This window comes from Sinohyriopsis cumingii, chromosome 7 (genome assembly GCF_028554795.1).
Source record: "Sinohyriopsis cumingii isolate HCF-2022 chromosome 7, ASM2855479v2, whole genome shotgun sequence".
Classification (NCBI taxonomy): domain Eukaryota; kingdom Metazoa; phylum Mollusca; class Bivalvia; order Unionida; family Unionidae; genus Sinohyriopsis; species Sinohyriopsis cumingii.
The window spans coordinates 104227097-104251356 of record NC_142967.1 but is presented as its reverse complement, the minus strand read 5'-3'; the positions used below and the strand labels follow the sequence as shown (position 1 = coordinate 104251356).

Here is a 24260-nt window from a genome sequence, read left to right as displayed (position 1 = left end):
CGGACTTTGAGAAGGCCTTTGACAGCCTACACTGAGCCTCTCTGTGGAAGATCCTATGACACAATGGCATCCCCCAGAAACTTGTCAACGTCATCAGGTCCCTGTACGAGAACTTTTAGTGCAGAGTCATCCACAACAACCTACTCACTGAACCATTCAAGGTGGAAACCAGAGTGAAGCAAGGATGCATTCTCTCGCCGATCCTCTTTTCACTGGCCATTGACTGCATCATGCGCCGTACCACAGAGGGCAGGAGGCAAGGTATACAGTGGATACTGACCTCAATACCGGATGACCTGGATTACGCCGACGACATTGGGTTGCTGCAAGCAGACACCAGGATATCCAACAGAAGACACAACAGTTGGTACAGACAGCAAGCAGCATAGGTCTTTGAGTCAACATAGGGAAGACACAAGTCTTGAGGAAGAACACTAGAGTGGGCAACCCAATCACCATCAACGACCAGCCTCTGTAAGAAGTAGACGAATTCACATACCTGGGCAGCAAGGTTGCAACGGATGGAGATTGTACAAGGGAAGTCACCACAAGAATCAGCAAGGCCAACCAGGCCTTCACAATGCTGAAGCCCATCTGGAGGACAACAAACCTCAGCGCCCACACGAAGATCCGTATCTTCAACAGCAATGTGCTGAGCATCCTTTTGTATGGGTCAGAGTGTTGGAAGACCACTGCTAACATAGAACACAAGCTCGAAGTCTTCCAGACTAAATGCCTGCGACAGATCATGAGGATCTTCTGGCCAAACATGATCTTGAATGAGGAACTCCAGTACAGAGCGGGTGCAAGCAACATTGCTGAAACCATTGCAACTTGTCGATGGAGATGGCTCGGCCACGTCTGCAGAATGCCCCCTGACTCACTACCAAGGGTGGCACTGAGATGGACTCCACAGGTGAAAAGGAACCGTGGCAGACCCAAAGAGACCTGGCGCCGTACCACGGAGCGAGAACTCAAGACCAAATGCCTCACCCTGCAGACCGCCCCCATAACAGCAGCCGACAGACCAAAATGGTGCTCCCTTGCTGTCGCCTCAAGTACCAGACGGTGCAGAGAGGATTGATTGATTTGATTGATTTGATACAAATGCTGGTACATGTCACACTTCTTGGAAATAAGGATTGAAAAGCTGAGTTCCGACATTGGCTCAAAGAACTTTTCTTGAGTGACAAAGGCTTCTTATTATTCGCTATCTTAGCACAACTGTTTTTCTTCCTCACAGAAAGAGTGGCATATATGTAAACTATGATAAGCTGTAGCTTTTCATTGCACTTGCATCAACTTTGAATGGTTGAATAAGTACATATACCTATGTATATCATTTGTGACAAAGTACAAAGTGAATATCCTTACGACATTCTATAGCCCAGTTTTAGAATCAATTTTGTCTTTAAAGATTCAACAGCAGAGTAACAATAAGTCATGAAATTGAAATTCACAATATATATAAAGTGGTTTACAGATCAAAATCTTGCTTCAAGTGTTTAATATAAAATTTTGTGTTTCAAAATTTTTGTTTAGTTATTACAATAAGGTATATAAAACATGTTACAAGTTTCATTAGATACCAATAAAATCATTGACATTTAGTGAATCTTTGATTTCAGCATTTAGTAAAATACTGTTTAATTAGTAATTGCTTATGGGCAAATAAAGTTGCTGTTTTTATATCAATGAAATGGCAATGAATCCTCGCATGTTGCTTTTTGTAAAAATATCTCTTCAGTTCCAGACTTAAGCAAATATATAAATCACTGTCAACAGTAAGGGATTTCACTATGAAATTAGTGAAAAAGCATTAGTCACGTTATTTCTTTATTGCAGCATATTTAGGTCTTTCTGCATACATGTTAGTTTGATATCCATATAAAAAAATACATGCCACTTATGAAATGATGCCTACTCATCTATATAACCTCAATTAAATCTTAGAAATCTCTTGTCAGATCTGGAAACAACAGTAAGAATAATCATTGACATTTGTATCATATGCACCATAATAAATTTCAAATTCACTCAAATTATAAATTGATAACAAAATTATATTCAAACAAGAACAAACCAGAAGAGCACCGTAAACTTGTGTTGGAATGTAGACCAGAACAATCACAAATGTATCTCAAAACTATGCACAAGTTTGCCAGAAGAGTTCCTCAGAATCTTAATACAAACATTGTGCCAGAAAATTGACTTGACATACAAAAATGACATTGCTGCAAAGCTGAGGCAAAACGTTGTGCAACGATGCAATAAAGAAACAAGAAATTTGCCACAACCATGTGTCAGAAACATTATTTTCCTGTAAAGGATGATCCTGGTAATAGAAAGCTGCATTTTAAATTTGGATGAATGCCAGTAATACCAAAATTAGTCTTTCTGCAGCAGAAGAAAAAATCGAAAAATGACCATCACCTAACGATACCAAATGCTCAAAGTCAAACAATGGTCAGATCTAAGATTTTGTTATGTAAAACTCCATTCCAAAATTTGTAAAATTCAAAAGTAATAGTTCAAGTAACACTGATTGCCATATTCAAAATTAGACCGACACCATTTTCAATAAAAACGAACTAAATACTGTAAGGATTGTTTTAATGAAAATGCAGTGAGTGTATAGTGATTCCTTAAGATTAAAAAGCAATAACACGGTTTTCAAGATGGTGGCCATAGTGGTCAGATCAAGACCAGTTTATTATGGTTTAATTAGACCTGGCAAGAAACTGTTTTATGATTCCTCCAAATAGTTTAAGAGGAATAACAGTAATAATTCATTAATGCCAATAAACAAATTACATTAGACCATTACATTTAGTTGCATCTGGTCAAAAGAGCTAAATAATTTACGTCAGACAAAGATTTTACTTATAATTAAAGTCAAATTTATTTTCTACACATGTTTAGGCAACCATACTGGAGACGAAGATGAGAATAAATTGCATAAAAAGCCACACCATTCTTGCAGAGTTACCCAAGGCCATACTTTTGGTAAATACATCACTCCCTCTTTATAAAGCCCATCATTATACTATGGCTTCTATTTCATGCAATAGTAAACTTATTTTATTATGCACTCCATGGTTCCTATTTGCAGTGTCATAATGACAGGGTACTGTAATAAGCAAGAAAATATTCCTACTGACTTTAATGAAATATTGTCTACACCATTCTGAAGAAGATAAACATAAGACTCCAATATGGTTACCCTAGAAACATGTTTTCTAGAAAGCATGTACCTAAGCAGAATGGCAATAAAGTAGACCCCTTCAAAAATTTTCAAAAGCGTGCCAGAAATGTTTTAGAAGAAACTGCAAATGATGATGGATATGTGTATGTATGCATGACAAAGCACATAAATGTGTTTATGTTATGAAGGCATCTGACCATTGGAACTAAATCCAGCAGATCACTTATTAGTATTTTACTATTAGGCCAAGAATACTTTATTGGTTACTAACCTAAAACACAAGTCAATGTTAGAGTTTAATATACATACTATGTTCCAACCACTTCTCCCTGACTTCCTCTCCAGCTACTGCAAGTAGTATACCTGGAATAAATAAAACTCTGAAATTTCAGATACACAAATATACCATATTCAATACAGATTCATATAATAATGAATTCACAGATCATTATAATAAGCACACAATTACAAAGTCATAAACAGTTTCTCCACCTGTATAGAAGTGCTAGCTACTGTTCCCTGTTGAAAACACCCCACTTTCATGGCTCATTTTCTTTTCCAATATGGACTAAAATAATGGTTCTATGTGAATTTTTTAGCAGTTGTTTCACTCCCATGAGGCATGTAAGGCCTGAAAAGTGTGCTTAAAACAAATAGATTTGCAAGTTTGGACCAAACGAGGTGTGCTGGCTTCTTTCCAGTTTCTGTATGTTTTGGGACCATATTTGTCTTTTGGATACTGAAAATTATTTCCTAGAAATAAATTTTTAATACCTTGTAATTTGCATCTGAACTTAAGAATATTTGTTTCATTGCAGGTATGTTTGCGGACACAATTTCAAATGTAAAAGTCTCAATATGTGATTTGGCTATTAAACAGACAGAGCTCAATCACTATTTATTACATCACAGAAATATATAATGTGTTGATGAACTTGCTGATAACTAAAAAAGCCTTTAAATCTATTAAATAACTTGTAATAAAAGATTCCTCATTTGTCTTATTCTTAAAGCCCATATTTTGTGTAGGCCTCAAAGTGACATTGCCTCTGTCTAAACCTGAGCCTGGTACAAAAATATGTATGATAATGACTGCTCAACAATATCAGGAAGATTTCAGTAGATGTGTTTTGTTGGAGAGGGGAATGTAACCAAAATTTGATGGATGAGCATTTATCGTCATTTCGTTTTTAAAGGCTTCATTCAGTTACAAATATATGATTGCCTGTTAGAACAGAAATCGTTACACAAGAGTTCACAATAACGTACTGTTGATAGAACATGACAGTAATCAGGCTATGGTCAACAGTTACTCTGTATTTTAATTAGCTGCTAATATCATCGGTTTTGCCTCTGTAAACAACACCTTAAACGAGTCTGTATAAATTAGTAAATTCAAAGGAATCCTAAAACAAACAAATAACGTATCAGTTATCAGCAGCAGGGAGTACAATGAAAAAAGAGCAGGTTTTGCCCTGCGGCTAATTAACAAATGCTTTACCTACCTAATTGTTAACCTAGAAAGGAGAAAAAAAGAATGATGTCGCATGTAATTATATAATTTCATAAGTGACATGAATGATGTGCTAGAGTGTTTGTGAACTAAAACCCTCTTCCCATGGGTGGGTCACGTTCTCACCTGGGTTTTCCATGGCGCTTCCTCCACTAATTACACAGGTGGCCAAGTACAGACTATCATGTGAAGAAAATGGCATTAAATCCACATTACAACAACCTAAGATCCTACTACAATAAACCAGCCAGCAAACCGTCCATCAGTATCAGTCCAGGTTTGGGGGCTGATTTGTTGGACTCTTAAGACCATATTTTTAAAGGAAAAACTTGCTTTGTTTTCAAAGTTGATACCTCTTTGACCAAGCCACATCTTTTACACATATGAAACAGCATAGTATAGTCACATACTCTGTCAACACTTGGTGTCAGTTCTGTGTGAATGATCAGTCACTTCACACCTATTTTGGTTTTATCACTTTCTATTGAGATTTGCATCAAATACCGCTCTGATTTAGATAATGTGAAATAAAATAAGAAAAAAACAATGAAACACAGATATGTGCTCTATTTAAATGTTTTCCTGTTTCGCGTGCATAGTAAGAGAATAAAATGGCTGATTTTCAGCTCTTATATTTACATCAGATAGTTCTTTGAACATTTCTAACCAAACTAAAGCAAAGTGGATACGAGCTATCACATTAAGATTTTTTTATTCAAACTAACTTTACAATTTTTACACAAAAGACTTAAAGTTATTCTTTGAATTAATATCATTAAAAAACATTTTGAAACTTTTCATAAAGCAGGCCAGCATGAAGGACATTCAACACTATCAAACAGAAATGTACATAAAGTGACCCAGACCTTTGTTTCATACTGTTACAACTCTATGGTCTTAATCTAAGTAAGAGAATAGAGCAAAAACCAACAAGGTTGTAAAATTAAAAAATAATACATTTCCATAGAATACACAGTGAAAATTTTAAAAAAAATATACAGTGTTATGAATTAAATCCTAAAACATCCTTAAAGTTCTCTCACATGCCTAAAGTTATCAAGTTTCAAGTGAATTCAAGTATTCCAAATAAATACCAATACTTAATGTGGTATGTGCCTGTAGTCTTGTGCCTGGAGTGTGGTGATGTGCAAAGTCTTTTGATGTATCACAATAATGTATTCTGAAATATCCTTGTCTGAATTCACTATGATTCCAAAGATATTACTGAGCACTTTGTAATTTGAGTGAATAATAATCTGAATAAATAATTCCACCCAAATTAAAAACTGAACACAACAATAAGAATGAATCTGATTTGGATATTAAGGAAAGAATGAATAATTCTTAGATAAACAATAACCCTCTACTTGACCTGTGTCACAATTACAATTTTGCTCAAAATACCCAGTCAAATAAGAGAAAACTTCCATTCTGGAAGTTTCTAAGGTCAGAATAAAGACTGTGTCTTCAACTCAAATCAAAGTAAAGATGTTTTCTACTAATAATGATCTGAATATTTAATCCACAATAATAGAGAAATATTATGATATGTATTATCTTCATTACAAAATTTTTTACTCACGTCAGGCACAGAATTAACTTGATTGGAGACAAGGTCAAGTACAAAATACAGATGTACATAGTATATAATCATTAAGAAAAGCCAACAAATAATATAAATTAAATATACATAACAATACAAATTGAGTTTTATTCCCACTGTTTTTACTTAATAAATATTATGGAAAGAATTATAGATAGGTCAAGAATCAAACTTAATTTACATTTATTGTAAAACAACTTATTTTGTTTCATTCTAAACCCTGAAAATGTTAATAATTAATGAGCTCAAAATATATCATTTCAAACACATATTTTATCCATTAAAATACTGATGTCTGTAAAGAGTTTTTAATATATTAACACATATAATAATAACACTTCCATGTAAGCAGATATAAAGCTATTTAAAACCTGCATATTATAGTTTGTGTTATAGAATGGCATTAAATTCAGTAAATTGGAAAATTACAACATAAGTATTTTAATTGTAGTGGGATTGATGAAACAGGCTTTGAAAATTGATGGTAACATGATATTGCTTTTATTACTGCAGTTTAACTACTTAAAGGCATACTGATCAAATAACGTATTAAACAGAGATAGTATGATGTTTAATTACAACAGCATTAATCAAACAGGTTTAACAAACAAAAGTTAGAGGATCTCACTATTATTGTTTGCAATTAAATTAATTAGAATGCATTCATCAATGAATTAAACAGATAGCAATAATATGACTATACATTTATTGTAGCATTGGTCAAACAGTTTGTGCTTTAATAATGGGCAAGATAGCTTCTTTATCATTTTCAAAATCTGTCAACAGAGATAACATCACCAATGTTCTTTCTTTTAAGTGCAGACACCTTAAACTAACTTCACATCTAAGAGAATGTTAATATATAATCACACATAAAACCTGGATTAATCTGTAATTCACATGTTGCTAAAGAAGCAAGCAATTATTTATGTGGCATCCTTCAAGGTATTTTTCTAATAAAAGGAAGTTTGATATAAAAAAATCCATTATACTTGTTCATGTTATCATGCTCACAAGCCAGTACAGCAAAAAGCCATTCAAATGAAGTATAAAAAAATGCAAGCATTGACCTTATACTTGAACCCAAGGTCAATTAGGTCAAGTTTTCAAATCTCCATCACGAATGTGTGGATATGTCGGTGGTCAGAACGGTGCCATTTTAATTTAGAACCAATTAAATATTGAAGGGACTGTTTTAATGAAAACTCCAATGTCAATAAAACCATCTATTTAGAATTCACAAGATTTTCAAGATGGTTGCAGAGGTAGCCATATTGAATTTATGTTCTACACCAGTTTTATTTAGACCCAACCAGACATATCAATTGAAATCTTTTTGTGAAATAAATGTGTCAATATGTGAATCCATTCAGATTTCAAAGATGGCCATCATAGTGCCATATTCATTGTCTGATGGGCACCATGTTCATTTAGAAGGAAAAAAAACTAGACAATGCAAGAAGTGTTTTACTGAAAATCCTATGTCAGTATGACCATCTGTTCAGGGGAAGAAGTGGTAAAGATGTCTAACATGTCAACCATATTGGATATCACACTGGCACCAGTTTCATTTAGGACCTGCTATATATATATGACAAAAAGTCTTTCATTTGAAATCTCATGGCATGTACTCATGCAAAGAGAAAAAATTAGCAATAAATTTTTTGGTCAAGGTGGCCACCATAGAATTCAATCTCAGATCAGCAAAATCATTTTCATTTAGGACCAGCTATTTGTGATAAATCTTTCACATGCTAATCGATAAAAACAGCAATAATATATTGGTCAAGGTAGCCACCCTAGCAGCCACATTGTATCTCATATCGGCATCAATTTTAACTAGACATCATAAGACGTAGTCTGTGGAAACCTCTGCTGATCTGAGCACCCCATCAGGAAGAATAGCAGTACCAATGTTTTCAAGATGGCATAATTTAAATGCTTAATGCATTGCTCACACGCAAAGTCTTCCAGTATCTTAATGACGTGTACCTATTTAATACATTTTAACAAAATTCAATGAGAAATATAGTCTTTAGATCTAGAAAAGTAACAAGCTCAGTTAATAAGATGCAATTTGGGTTGGGTTGAGTTGGTGGTTGGTATTTTTAAAAAGCAGCGCAGTAATTAATATTTAGTGTCAGTGCAATTCCAATTAAGTACCTTCACCTAGAACACTTCATTAAATTTGACCAGGGCTGGCCCAAGAAGGATTCATACCCACAATTGTTGGATTGGTAGTGTGGCACTCTAACACTGAGCTACCACTACTCCCAAGCTCATTAACGTGTGCTGATCTCCATTATTATACAACTTCTAAGGCTTGATGCTAATAAGCATGTAAAACAAGCGGAAGCAAATTCCAATTTAAATTTGCCCTCATATGGAATAAAATTGCAACTTTAATCCATCAGCACTTTTTCCATATGGAAAGCAGGCTCATGTATTATAGCATCATGGAAAATGCCCTCTGAAGAATTAATAACATGAACTATCTGTTTCAAACAGAAACATAGATAGAAGTTAGAGTACATGTATATGTCAGTGTAGCTTATGTGGAAGGATGAATATATATACTCATATAAATTTGAAGAAACACATGCATGTCAGTTTTCTTTAATTTATTTCCACAGAAGTTTAAAAACAAAGACGTGACCCAAAAAAGTAAAGAAAATGTAGACTTGATCAGAAAATAAATATCTGGTAGCACAAGCATAGATGAATCTTTGGACTTAGAAAGCTTTGTGCAAGGTGGATTTTGGGCTTGATCTAACATTTACTCTGAAAAATAATTTTTTTTGCTTGCTATTAAAATATGCTCAACAAAAATCGTACTCTAGTGAAATGTGACTGAAATTTCAGCAAAATTACAGTGAACATTTTTTGACATTCAGTCAAAGTCCTTTTTCACTACAATTATGGTATTTTAGGAGATTTTACCAAAATTTCTGAAAATATCATTGAAAGTTTGTCATTGAAATTTCACTGACTCTGTCAACATTTCTGAAAATATCAGTGGGAATTTTTGATTGAAATTTCACTAAGGTTTTGTCAAAAATTCTGAAAATATAGTGATATTTTGTGATTGTAATATCAGTGACATTTCAATAAAAAATATAAATAAGATATAATAAAATTTATTTTTTGTTTCTTGTACAATTTGAATGATTTTCAGCAGCATTTATATTTCCTGTTTCTGATAGTTGTAATTTTATTTTTTATTTTGGGAACAATAACTTCTTTCCACATCTTTCCTTGTTATATTTCTTTTTCAAATTTTGTTACTGTTGTTGTTGTATTTTTGTTTAATTTAAAATGGATTTAACTGCCCTCAAACAAGTTGCCTATTAAATGACAAATACAACTGTAGTGAAAACAGAAAATGCATATATAATATTTTACTTTATTCTGAGAACCAAGCATTGGTACATATACGTGCATGTTGTTTATATATACATGTCTAAAGTATAGGAGCGGCCCCGAGTGGCCGAGCAGTCCAAGGCGCTCTTCATCAAGGATCACTGCCATTTCACCTCTGTCTGTGTGGGTTCGAGTCTCGGGCTTGGCAAATGTGGATATGTGAGAAAGCTTGCCGGTAGCTTCTTGTGGGTCGGTGGTTCTTTCTGGGGTTTTCCCACGTTCTTCCTCCACCATTAATACTGACCACCATGTATAGACTATCTTGTGCTGAAAAATGCCATTAAACCCTATAACAACAACAACAGCAACTAATGTATAGCATGAACAGAGTATCAACACTGTGTACTCACCCACGAATCTCATCACATACAGTGAATCCATAATACAAGTAATTCCATCAAAAATATGCACACATACAGATTTAAAATATTCAATAATTTTATCAAAGATGATATAAATCTGAATTCAGTTGAAACCAAATAGCACAATCACATAAAGAATTAATAAGCACTTTAATTTTTTAGTACATCCCAAATCAGTAAAAGTCAGTTTGCGTTTTAAGCAGCCATTGGTAGCATTTGTAAGCATAAACATTTTTCCTGCAAAAAGGAAACTTTCACAGTACAGTAAACGTGTTCCAATCACATTGGAAAAGGAAATAATCCATCAGATTCCATTGTTTTTATTTAAGTTTGGTACTGACTTCCTCTGAAGAAAGGTTCTTTGTTTTTTATTGAAGATTGTAGTTAAGGCTTTCTTTGATGAAGGGTGCACAAATTATTGAAGTCAATGCTAAAGGACAGCTTTGAAGAACAACAAAAATACCCATTTCTTATTGTGGTGGCAACATAAAATAATTGTATTGCATGATTGAGAATGGCTTATTTTCCATTTACTTAGCATGTTTTCATAACAATTGGTGCTTAAAAGGTAATCTGTTTTCTTTGAATTTTCAGCAAACTATTGGCCATCATTTGGTCGATTGTAAATACTGTTCCTCCCTGCCTATTAAATAGACCAATAAGTAAGATATTTTGTATTTTTTTTTACATTTGTGGTATTGGAGTGATGCTGCCTTCCATGCATGCATCAGAAATTTAAAAAAGAGTAAAAAGTCATTAGAGATGCAGGTGTTCTGGTCTGATGACAGGGATTACACAGAAAATGTTAGTGTTCTGAAGAATTTAATTCTGCGTGAAAATAAAAGGAATTTTACTTACCATCCACACACAAATATCAGTCTATGTAAATATATTAATTACGTGCAAGTGGCCGAAAATCCAACCAAACATATTATGAGATATAATGCCTCATCCGGTTGATCTGCGCTACCAGAAATTTCAACAACAAAAAAGCAGATATCTCACAACATACAGTACTCATGCTAGATGTTAACATAAGCAGATTATGATATAACAATGCACTGTTAAGATGGTTTGTCAATATGGACAAAGAATTTGTTAATGTAACAACAGATAAACTCCAGTGCATTTTATATCAAGTTTGCGGCTTCCTTTCATGGGGCCTCTGAATTTCTCCACTCCAAACCAATGGTTGTATATACAAGTTTAAACAGCCAACAATGTAGAAAATAACAAAACATCACCAGATGGTATATTTTGCAGCCAATAACGAAAAAAATTGCATACTTGCAATATTGGCAAAGTCCTGCATGATTACTTAATAAACTTTTTACACGTTAGTTTTCATACTTTTAAGAAGAAAAAACAATTTTTTTGTGTACAAGAAAAATACATATAAAATTTCAGAATCCACACCATGACCATGTATTGTTTATCTGCAGTATCTTTCCCAAAATGATAATAAATTTGCTACATTTTTTCGTACTCTTAAGAAAGATTTTTTTCTTCTTCCGTGTATAAGAAAGATACATGCATATGAATTTTTGTCAGCCATACCACTACCGTGTTATATCGAATTCATGTTAAAACTGAGCATGCTATAGCGGGGTCACACTGTATTCCTTAGTGAAACACTTATGTACCTATAATTGTCAATATTCCTCCCAAATATTGCCACTCCAGAATAATAAATGAATAAGACACATGTACAAAGATATTCAATAAGATGCCCTAAAACATTAATTATAGTGGGACTTGAATGCTGTCGCTGACATTGGGGTGATTACATGACCTTTTCTTATTCCGCAAATAGTGGAACCAAACATGTATGATGAATGGATCAAAGCAGACAGATGGCAATAAAAACATAAATATTAATGGTGATGATTTCTCTATGGTAAAAGACACATTTAAATTAATAATTTGACATATAGCGTATTATAGGGATATAATGAATGGTTTGGGAATTTTACTATAGAAATGAAAATGTGACTGATTGAACAATGGATTGATAATGGAAGAACAATGCAAAACATGTTGAAATAGAACATTTCTAACAGCAGATGAATGATTTAGACTAGTCTAATATGTGGATAAAGTTCATCAAGATATCTTGAGCAAATTGTAAATATTACTCTGGAATCAAATGATTTAAATCACGGATGCATGGATGAACAAATGACAAACATTAAAACTATTGAAACTTCAAAATTGTGCATAGAAAATGGTACATATATCACTAGTTTAATATATGTATCAAACTTTATAAGATAATTTTCTTACATAATATTAAAGCTCTGCTCAAAACAAAAGTGTGGATAATTGATGGAAAACAATAAAATTACAACTATTAAACAGAAGAAATAAGGATAGCAATAAGCATACCTTCATCACTAGTCTAAAATGTGTAGCAAAGTTTCAAAGAGGTATATTAAAGTATTTTGGAGTTATGCTCCATAAACAGAGTATGATGGATGTGTGGACAGAGGGAAGGGCAGATGGAACCCATTTCTGTATCCCCCTTTCAGGAAACAATTAAGGGAATTATTGTACAGAGGCAAGAGTATATTTTTTTGACAATCAAAGTCTACAACTCTGGAAACCACTAACATGCCAATATAGGTTTGGAACTCATTTTTCATACTAGTACAACTCCATCAAACAATGATGTGAAATCAAAGTTATCCCATTCTCATTACTATAAATTGGCATGCCAATTAAACTAAGCTGCAATAATAATGAAAGAATTTAAGGTGAAGAAACAAATGCTAGCATATCTATATTTGTTATTTTGAGAAAAATTGACATAAAAGGATGGAAACACAAAGGGATAGAAGTACCAGAAGTTGGACAGACCTCGTTTTCAGGTCAAGTATCATTGTGGCTAAGAAAGGTTGCAAAGGTTTGGCTTTATATGAACACAAAAATGGTTTGTTCACAAGCACTTTGTGATACAAATACATACTTACTTTCCTCAGAAATCTTGTCCAGACGTTGTTTATCCCAAAACACCAGCAGACAGTCTGATGTCTCATTTTCAAAAGTGCCCTTCCTGACATCCACTTTAACTTGCCTCTTACTGCCTTTTGATACTGCTGACATTGTCGTTGCTTGCTCTGTTGATATGACCAAAATATAAGCTTTATCAATAATGCAAGCTTTTCACTCAGGTGTTGCTCATTTACTTTAATAGCACACATACATGGTGTAATTGGGTGCTACATGAGGTCAAACTTTTATAATATACATAGTCAAAGACATTGCAACAATTTACTTAGTCAGCAGATGTTTATTAATAAAATTATCAAGCTGGGTAATACATGGTGCTGCCTGTTTCTTTCATATCACAACCAGCTGTACCAGATACATATGAAAACTATCATAGCGTACATATACTTTTATAAACTGGACCTTTAAAACAACAAACAAGTGTGCATGTCAGAGTTTATAATGATAATTCAACCTAAATAAGTTTTATGTCCTTTACATTTGTTTGCACTTTTAATCATTACAATTTTATGGGCTGTGAAGGTTCACCAAACACAATTAAAAACACAGTTTGCTTTGAAGTAAAATTATCTGGCACATGATGATAAAAATGAAGTAAATGCATATACCCTATTAAAACACTACTGTTGTGAGCCAGAAAAGTGAGACACTATTTAAGCGCCTTGTCCTGGGCATGTTCTATCAAGAATGTATTCTGATGGTGCGTTAATATACAAATGTATAGTTCTTGTACTTGATTACATATAATCACATTATAATTAATTCTCACCAGCCAGGAACTAAATAAAGTAAAATAAAACGCTGTTGACAAAATAAAATATCATAAATGTAATAGAATAAACTGATTGTTATGAAATGGCTCAGTTATTTTGGGATGATTAAGGTAGGGCCTGTGACTTACATCTGTTCACAAAACACTCAACCTATAAACTGGGATTTATTGTATCAATGATTCCTTTTGATAATTAAATGAGTAGGTATAGGATAACTACCGGTATAGTGTATTTCCTTATTTCAGGGATATTTCTTGTATCAATGCGAATAGGTCCTAGGTCCATCAGTTCAAGAAAATACTGTTGAACTGCAAATATGACATTGTTGAAATTGAGATTGCTGAATGACTCTGAAATAGCTAAAATTGGGACAGAGGCTCATTAATATACCAACCATATTTCATCCACAGAGGATCAAGTAAAACACACTTACACAGGCTCCAGGCATAGCTGAGAACTAAATATTGTATGAATTACATCCTTTTCAAACTCTTCTTTGATATAAATTAATGCAGCTTAGCAATTAGGCACAAAAAAATACTGCATCGTCCTCACAATAATAACTGATTCTAACTTACAAGTGATACATGCTTCTCTCAGATGGTCGTATAGTCACCTGTAGCTTGCTTGCTTACAATTTCCATATGTGATGCAGTAAGTGAAATATCAGTAGATGCAAGCAAAAGTGTGTGTGTGTTTAGGATTTTTAACGTTGCATTAACAATTTTCAGTCATATCGCTACAATGTCTGCAGTGTGGCAGTTTATAGTGATGTCTAGCACTGGGACATCATGCCACAGACATGTAGCATGATGTCCCACCCAGTCACATTATCCTGAAACCAGGCCAACCAGTCCTAACACTAACCTCTTAATGCTCTGAACCAAGTGAAGCAGCTGTCAGTACCATTTTTATCAGCCTTTGGTATGACTCGGCCAGGGATCGAACCCATGACCTCCTGCATCTGAGGCAGATGCTCTAACCACAAGGCCATTGGAGCGGTCTCATTACTAACAAAAGAGACATCGAATGAGTAAGTACCCTTAGTACATCCTACTGTCTGACATGGTATTTTTGCTATCTATATTAATGACAGCTTGATTCAAAACAATATGTTTAATGTACTCTAAGCGTAAAATAATTTGTATTCCCATTTTCACTTAGAAAAGATAAAGTTGATCAATCATATAAAAAAGACGGAATAAGTTGTAAATTAAATGACATTATCCAAGCCATGGTACGATATAAAATGCTATAACTAACAATATTGGTTTTGCCAAGCTATTTTTTCTAGCAATTTGTTAGAGCTTTTATACCTTAAAGTTGTCAGTTAAACTAGAAATCTTTCTTAAGTAATAATAATCTCATCCCAGAAAGTTCTCGGTCATACATAGTCATGACTATTTACACGTCTACCAATCTCCAACTCTTGACCCAGCCTTAGTGAGATTATTACAACTATTTACACAAGGTGTGTCCAACATGTGGCCCACAGATTGAATGCACTCCACTCTTTCACACTGTGTGGCCTAAGCCATATATGGTTGGCAATCCTTTTTAAAATGTGCATTTTAATTGAAATGCATAATTAGTGATAAGCAACTGTTCTTGCCCATGCAGCCTGCAACCTTAAGCATTTTATCTGCTTTTGCCCCGAGCCAAAAAATGTTAGATGCCCTGATTTACAGTTTACCCATCTCCAACTCCTAATCCAGCCTTAGATTATCACTCATTATGCATTCTGCTCCTCCTTATTTCTCTCAAATTAGACTCCAACATAAAAAGAACATACTTCAAATGACACTGTAAATGTAAGAACACTAATAACATTAAATTGCTACAATCTGAACTAGATATTGCCAAGACCAGTATCAACATGCTTATGACCTGACTTGGCATAGTTTGTAATGATAAATCAATCAATGATCAGACTGCTGAGTTGCGCAAAGATCTTACTGTGATGGCAGATTGGTTATGATACAATTATCTTTGGTTTTGATACTATTATCTTTGGTCTTCATTGATTTTGTTCTCTAGTGTGACAGAATTCAATGTAGATATAATCTTGGGGGCAGGGGAGAGGGGGAGGGGTTATATTCTTTGACAAAAGGTGATATGGTAATATATCAATTAGAGCCAACTGATAAAATATTGACGGAAGTGACGTTTTATCATTTTATTGAACAAATATTGTTATCCAACCCATGATCAGCTTTGAAACTGTTGTCCTGTAATTACGATAGTTACCATGGTGATGATTGTCTCTGAACAATATCGACTAGATAAAACCAATGACTCCGAGGCACAACCGCCTGAGGAGATCAGCATGGATGGTTGTGGGTGACCGAGTTAGAACAGCCATCAGTGCCATATCAACTGTGGTTGGTGCTATTAATGCTGTTGGTAGGCAACTTCATGCACAAATGAACTGTCATATAAAAATTATAACAGCAGAAGGCAGTCTGTTTAAGATCACAAAACTATATTTGAAAGCCATTGATGATGATGCCATTAATGCAGATGAATGCAATAGCTTTAATCCAACAAAAAATACATACAAAAATCATGAATCAAAATGATCAGGCATTCATATAGAATTTTAAAAAAATTAATCGTATCAGAACAAAGCCAGAGTTAAAAAAAATGATGGGTTATAATGCTTATGCAAACATTAGAGTGTACATTTTTCTTCTACTAATTTTTTCAGCTGCTTACCCCGTCGTTGATGCATATTTGGCTGCTCATATTGTGCTTCCAGTATTACTCAAGCTTCTTTGAAAAGATATGCAAGTAGAACTCGATGTCCACGTTGGATTCAGCCATATACAACTCTCTTTCTCTGATAAATTTATATTCGGGTGATAGTCTGTAACATCCACACCTTCACAGCTTTGGTTCAAATTTCTCTTTTATATATATATATATATATATATATATAGAGAGAGAGAGAGAGAGAGACAGAGAGACAAAAAGACAGAGAATCTAAAATGGGTACTGATTTAATATTGAACTTATGAACTGACTTGAATAATGTCTAGGTTCTGCAAGCCTTGGCTCGCCAAAGCTGAACATTACTCAATTGTTGTAAGCAAACAAGTTTCATAAATTTAATGTTAAATCATACCCATTTGAGATTCTTTTATCACATAGTTTTTATGTCAGTATAAATTATTTCAACAGAAAGAACAACAAATAATTTTGTTCATATTGAGAAAAATGGTGTCTTTCATTTTTTGTGTGTACTAAATAGCCCTAAACAAAGTTGAACTAGTATTAACGTGTAACAAAGTTGAACTGGTATTAACGTTTAAAAGTAGAATATAAATTTTTATAAACAATAAATCAAAGAACAAGTTTCCATCTGAATAAGCAGAACATTTTACAAAAGGCAAAATCATTTTTCAACACTGAATGTCCATTGCGTATGGTCCACTGCATGTGATGTCACATTGTCTGATACAGTTGTTAGAGTAGGCAATGGTAGACACTCCACGTTTACCCATAAGTGTCACTTTCACAACTAAACATTAAAGTGTTGCGATATTCACGTGAAAGGACAATTACTGGATGCAGAAATTCCCATATTTACTGCAATGTATTTGTGACTGGATATCTGCAGCATCTGATTTGGAACAGTACAGAAGATATTAACAAATTTCACATTGAGTCGGATTTGCATCACATATATACCGTCTAAATATGATGTGGTTGGATAAGGTTCTGACAGTTGGGAGACCGGTTTAAGTCCACATTCTTCTGTGAACAGAAGTGAGTTTATTTACTTCTGTAAGTTAACATTTAAATCACACTTGTATATAGGGTGGATTCCATGTTATATGTATACCGCCCCCTTCCACCACCACCCCACACACCAACTAACAAAACTGAGCAGTACCCTAACTTTTTTACATCTTGCTGTTGTTCTTGTTTTTGGGTTTTACACCATTTTTCATGCGATGCAATGTTATACATGACATAAAAAGTACCTGTGGGGGTAAAATAGCCACATTCAGACAGAGGAGACATTTTTCTACAATTCCCTTTTGTGATTCGAGACAAAAAATGATCATCAAAATGTTCACTGAAAACAAAACAATTCCAGAAGGTGGGGTTAAAACAGTTTTCCAATGATGGCAGCCAATCAGCAAAGATAATACTGCACACAAATTTCATGGGCTTATTTGGACCACATTATTTGAATCACATAAAGCAATTATGTTCACATGTTACAATATATATATATATATATATATATATATATATATATATATATATATATATATATATATATATATATATATATATATATATTCTACAAGCACTAGTTTTGAAGTATTTGCAAATGTGCTGCACCAGAGAGGCAAATTATGTAAATGATTGTTATAGGGCTCCACCAACTTTGTTGAGTAGGATCCTATTTAAAAATACCAGTATATAATGCTAATTCAATCTTTTAGTGGATTAGCAATTTGCAATGATTTTGTGATTGCAGCAAGGAATGAAGTTAAGACACAACAACCAACTGAAACAAGAGGTCTTCATTCTTAAATCCATGAATTTAAATGCAAAAACAAATTCCGTTATTTACAAAACCATAAGTATTGATAGCCATGGAAATAAACATGTCTTTAGGTCACTTCCATGTTCATCAGGAGAAACAGTTTGCACTATTGACTCTGTTGGGGCAGATCTTGGAGGACAAGCTGATTTTTCCCTACAGACAGAATGGTGATCTCTTTTGTTGGCTTCTGAAATGGTGTATACAGTGCCATTTCAGTAGAGTAAACCATATCCTGCTCATTAGACAGTTTTCTTCCAACAAGAAATCCATTCATTGTATGACATCTCACCTTTTTCAAGTAATCCAATTATATGGGCATACATTAGTACAATGTCTTGTCTTACGTCTGATTTTCATGCATCCTGTTGTTTTGAAAGAATGCAATTCCTCTCTAATATATAATGTATTATTAATCAGCAAGAATGTTTTATTTTGTATTTAGTCCATCTGTTTTAACACCTCTTCACCCTTCAAGTTCTTTATATCATTGTTAGACGCCAATAATTTGAGACTAAACATTCTCAGGAAATATACCAAGATATCTTCACATTTTTCTGCATTTTTTTCAGTAATATATTTTAGTTTTTGACCAAGCAGACATGCATTCATGAATGAAAATGTCTTTTGCAACAGTTTGCTGTGGATTTATTTTCAAGGATGCATATTATTACTTGACCTAAACTAATCGAATGTAAATTCTAATTTTTTATTAAGAGGGAATCTCAAATTAACCAAAGAGCAAAATGAAATTATAGGTCTAGCAGTTCAAAAATATTATAAAACTACTAAATGGTTCAACCCTAACCAATGCTTGAGTCTTTTCCTGTATCTTTGACACTGGATCTAGATTCTTCTCTTTTCTACCTTTGTGCTGTTTTTTCCCATTATCTTTGCTCAGTATGGCCATTATAACATTATCTATAAAATTAATTTTGTAAATATGACAGTCATCAAAAATGTTCGATTTTAGAAAGTGTTCGTTATATGGGAAAGGCAATGATGAGTTGTTTGAACATTTAAGCTGATCCCGACTGAACTGTTTGCCATAAAAATATATTTTAATTATATAAAATGACAAGAAAGTGTGAGATACATGTGCTTTCTGTTACAGCACTTTTTATACAGAGTCAACACTGTTGAATGGTGTAAATGATAGGTGAGGCAATTCATCAAAGAAACAAGGTCAAAGGCAATTGAAATATTGCTGTAGAACATATCACTATGAACCAAAGTTCAAAAGGCCAGTCAAGTGTCAGGATTAAGTCTTGCTTCATCATTATTTATTGCAAGACTCTATCAAAGCTAGTTTGTGAAATATAAACAAATGAAAAGGTTTAACTAAATGTCTTGTGACTGTGACTCTGACAACAAGGTCAAAGGGGCAATCAAGTGTGTCAATATATGAGTTGTCTTTCTATCAAGAAATTCTGGAAACATAAGCAAAGAAAAACTTAAACCAAAATTTTAATTAAAATCTTCAATGAGTGTGGAATGCAGATCAAGGTCAAATGGGTGAACAAGCATGCTGCATAATAAATTGTTGAAACTTCATAATGATTGCATAAGTTTGTGCAAAATCAATCAAAGAGGAAATTTAAGTGAATGAAACAAGAACAAGTTTAAGAAACACACAATGCACATGATATGAAATGTGGTTATATGAAAGGGCATAACACTACAACCCCAAGACTCCAACTAGAGGCATGACCCAAGGACATTAATGCTACAGAATGTAAGAGATGTTTTTATTTATCCAAAGAGAACATAAATGTATCGTACTGTTTGATACAAGTCTTTATCAAAGGACACAAAGCATGAGCTGGTTTTTTACAAGGTGACAGTAACAATGTGATGATATTTTATTCCAACTATTCATTAAATTGGACAATGTTTTAATAATAATAATAATAATAATGATGATGTGACCAACTTCTGCACAAAAAAGGTCTCATCCAGGAACATATTCCTGGTATAAAGGTGGCATAGGGAGAATAGGGAGGTTTTCAGTCATGTAATATTTCTATTGTGAAGTAAACTGAATTAGTAGTTGCAGGTTTTTGTGGAGGTTTTCATATTAATTTTTTTTATATTAAACCAAAATGTTTTACCAAAATGTGCCTCCATTATAATTCATGGCCTGTGCCCCTACCCAAGCACTGAATTGGTACTAAGAGAAGTAAAGTAAGTGATGATACCCAAGGAACAATGTGCCTTCTTTTGAGACATTAGTATCCTTCCCACATTGTTACAAAGCACCCAAATCCACTCAGATCCACCAGTTTTGACACTCATTATTTGACATATGCACTACTGACATAAATATAATCAACATTTTTGTAACCATCTCACTCCTTGCTAAGTAAGTTTGGAGCTACTGGTGGTGGTTTAAACCGGAGTCTGTTTAACAATGTTCATCGATCACACTTTTGTGAACTTTACTGGTGGTGGTTTAAACTGGAGTCTGTTTAACGATGTTCATCGGTCACACTTTTGTGAACTTACTTTTTGGTGTTTAAACCGGAGTCTATTTAACGATGTTCATCGGTCACACTTTTGTGAACTTACTTTTGGTGGTTTAAACTGGAGTCTGTTTAACAATGTTCATTGGTCACACTTTGTGAACTTTACTGGTGGTGGTTTAAACTGGAGTCTGTTTAACGATGTTCATCAGTCACACTTTTGTGAACTTTACTGGTGCTGGTTTAAACTGACGTCTGTTTAACAATGTTCATCAGTCACACTTTTGTGAACTTACTATCTTGATGAAACTTTCTATGCTTTGTTTATTAGTAGACAATGTGTCATGTAAAAAGAAATGAATCTGTCTGATATATAATTTATCTCCATTCTTCTTACAAATTGTGTGTATCCATCATTACACTTTTCTGAAGTTAATACATGTATATCTCTATAAGTGTCTGAAATATCTGAATGAAGCTTAGTATATATTTACATCATGACAAATGTTCATGTCTGTTATACATTCTGTCTTAGTCATTTTAGTACTTTTAGAGGTATCCAAATCCTCTGTTTAAAATTGTATTTATGCTTGTCACATATCATACAGGGGATGTTCTGTGAGCACTCTCTTACTGGCATTTAGTTTATTTGTTACTAGGGAAAAAAGGGATGATGATCAAATGAATATTATAAATGCCATTTCAAAGAAAGAATACAAAATGTTGACTGTGAAATTTTGTACATTGAAATGCCATGTCATATCTTGCTTAAGCTGCCATTATGGACAATTTTGTAATAGTCAGAGCCATAATAGTTTGTACACTGTTAGATTTTATCAGTCATTTCTATTGGGTAATCATATATTTGGAACATTTTAGAGTTTGTACATCTTTATATTGTATAGGCCATTTCTGTGAGACAATCATATTCGGAACATTTGTGTTTCTGTACATTTTTAGATTTTATAAACCATTTCTGTGTGGCAATAAAATATCTGTAACATTTATTTTTGTTCATCTTTATATTTTATAGGCTATTTCAATGTAATCCTGTTGGGACCAATTTCTCCATTGCTCTATTGTGTAGTATTTGGCTAGGCAATGGAGCAATTTGTCTATTTATTTATTAATTGATTGGAGATTAAAGTCAAAAGATATATGACTTATAAATTGCATTTGAATTTATTATTTATCACCCAGACATAAGAACGCAGAATTTTAAAGAGAAAAAAATCAGGGAGGAGTGCAATTTAGAGATGTGACAGTAGACAATGCAGTTTGGTGTGGATTTGGGTAGATTTGAGTGTGTCTGTAACAACCCCTTTCCCATATCCATGAATCTAAAAACCAAAACAATTCTCATTTTTCATGATAGCATTAAACGTGATACAAGTATAAATGAATGAATACATTGTCATTCTTTAATAAAAGACATCAATGTTCAGATGTCTTCATTCTAATTTTGTATAACACTGTTGAGATATTTTTGGAGACAAAATAATGCACAAGTTTTGGCTTGCATTTTTCATTTTGGTCAAGGTGCTATCTGTCAACAGAGGTGATGGCATAAACTTGGTGGTGCAGTTTTTGTGCAAACCAATCTTAAAGCTTTTGTGCAAGACCATAACTCTGACAATCATGAAACTTGGTGCTTGAAACACTTGTTCTTTGTAGTAACTGTTAATATTTTATGGTGCAATGGTGTAATTTTGTAATGCTAGAATACTCTGTCAAACTTATCAAATTTTGTTGCACGAGTTTGAGAAAATGTCATTTAAAGGTTGGTAATTCTGCTAAGAGCAGACATAGTTCATGACAAGCCAGCACCCATACATGTCCTCAATAACGACCATCAGAATATAAACGTTATAGTGATAGATTTATCACAGGTACTCGACGCGAGTTTGATGTTGAGAAAAAAAAAACAATAATCTGATGGGGAAAAACATCATACAGAGTGACACAAATACCTTAGATTACCCCCATGACCCTTTCTGACATCGGACCCTCTCTATCATACTATGTAAGAAGAGTATGATGGAGAGGGTCCTATGTCAGAACGGGTCAAGGGAGTAATCTAACGTATTTTTGTCACTCTGTATGGTGTTTTTTTTGGTCACTCTGTATGATTTTTTTCCCCCTTTAGATTATTGGGGTTTTTTTTTTTCTTTCTATTTCAACATAGCTAGTGTCGAGCACCTGTGAGATGTATCACTCTACATTGTACATTGTCCAACCACTATCTGAAAACTTGCCTTTGCCTACAAGATGTTTACTAAAAAAACCTGAATATTAACTTATTCCCATCCAACAAATATAGGATTACGTGCAATTATTAAACTTATTTCATATAAACCTCCTAGAATACCCGTATCGTCGCAATGCGGCTCGTAACGAAGGAAATTAAAAGTATCCATCCGTATGTTTCTTTCCACAAAAGCGAAAGTAGACTAGCTCAATCGGAACATCTCGTGGTTTTTCTAATTTTCCGATTCATTATGGAAAGGCACGAGGGTATTTTTGATCGGAGGCTAGGCTCAATCGGACTAAAATTAGAACTCCACTTTTTCTACGTGACCAGTGGAGATCAGATTTTAATCAGACTGAGACCAGGCTTATAAAACTTACTAGCCTGACCCGACAACCAAACAAAGTAGCATAATTACGTAACCTGTAGAGCAAGGTGTGGTAACGCTGGTCTCCTGTTTATAGTTCATCTGACCAAAGAATTTTACCTCTGAAGTTCAGGAAGTGAAAATGACCAAGTAGAGCTAGCACATTTTTGAAAGATTCACATCTGGAGTAAGGCCAAACAGTATACTCTATACCCCATATTGCACCCATCAATCATAAATCCAAAAATAAAGGGAATTAAAGGTTCTTTGAATTATACCTAAGTTATACAAGGTCTTTTTTTTTTTTAAAATAGCCAGTATAACCAGTAGGGAAAACCGGGGAAATTATTTTTCTTTAAAATTCAAATCTTATGCAAAATCTGAAACTGTACGATTTTCAATGTGGCTTTGGTGGCGTCCACCAGATTGGCACCACTTTTATTTAAGACCAACATCATTAGAAGTCTTGTGTTGAAAACCCCAAGTCAATATGACATGAGGTTTAGCGAGATCAACGTGATCAAAATGACTGCCATTGTGGCTATATTAGCCGTTATATCAGAACCACTTTGATATAAAGCTAACTAACTAGACAGCTTAAGAAGTGTTTAGTGAAAACCCAAGCTTGATATGTCCATTCGGTCTGGATGAGTAGCGATAACAAGATTTTCAAGACGACCGTTTGGTGGCCATACTGGGTGTAAAACAGCATTTCATTCTTTTTACCACCTAGATCATGG

At 33.8% G+C, this 24260-nt stretch overlaps 1 protein-coding gene across 1 annotated transcript in view; it reads right to left on the bottom strand.

Moving 5' to 3' along the window:
- LOC149795855 (uncharacterized) overlaps positions 1-23331 on the bottom strand; it is a 119354-nt gene extending 96023 nt beyond the window's left edge. Inside the window, exons 1-3 of the mRNA XM_089963868.1 lie at positions 23274-23331; positions 13073-13219; positions 3515-3568 (exon numbers count right to left, since the gene is read on the bottom strand). Coding sequence (XP_089819994.1) covers positions 3515-3568; positions 13073-13219; positions 23274-23322 — 250 coding nt within the window. The 5' untranslated portion in view covers positions 23323-23331. The remainder of the gene's footprint in view (positions 1-3514; positions 3569-13072; positions 13220-23273) is intronic.
- Positions 23332-24260: the final 929 nt, after the last annotated feature.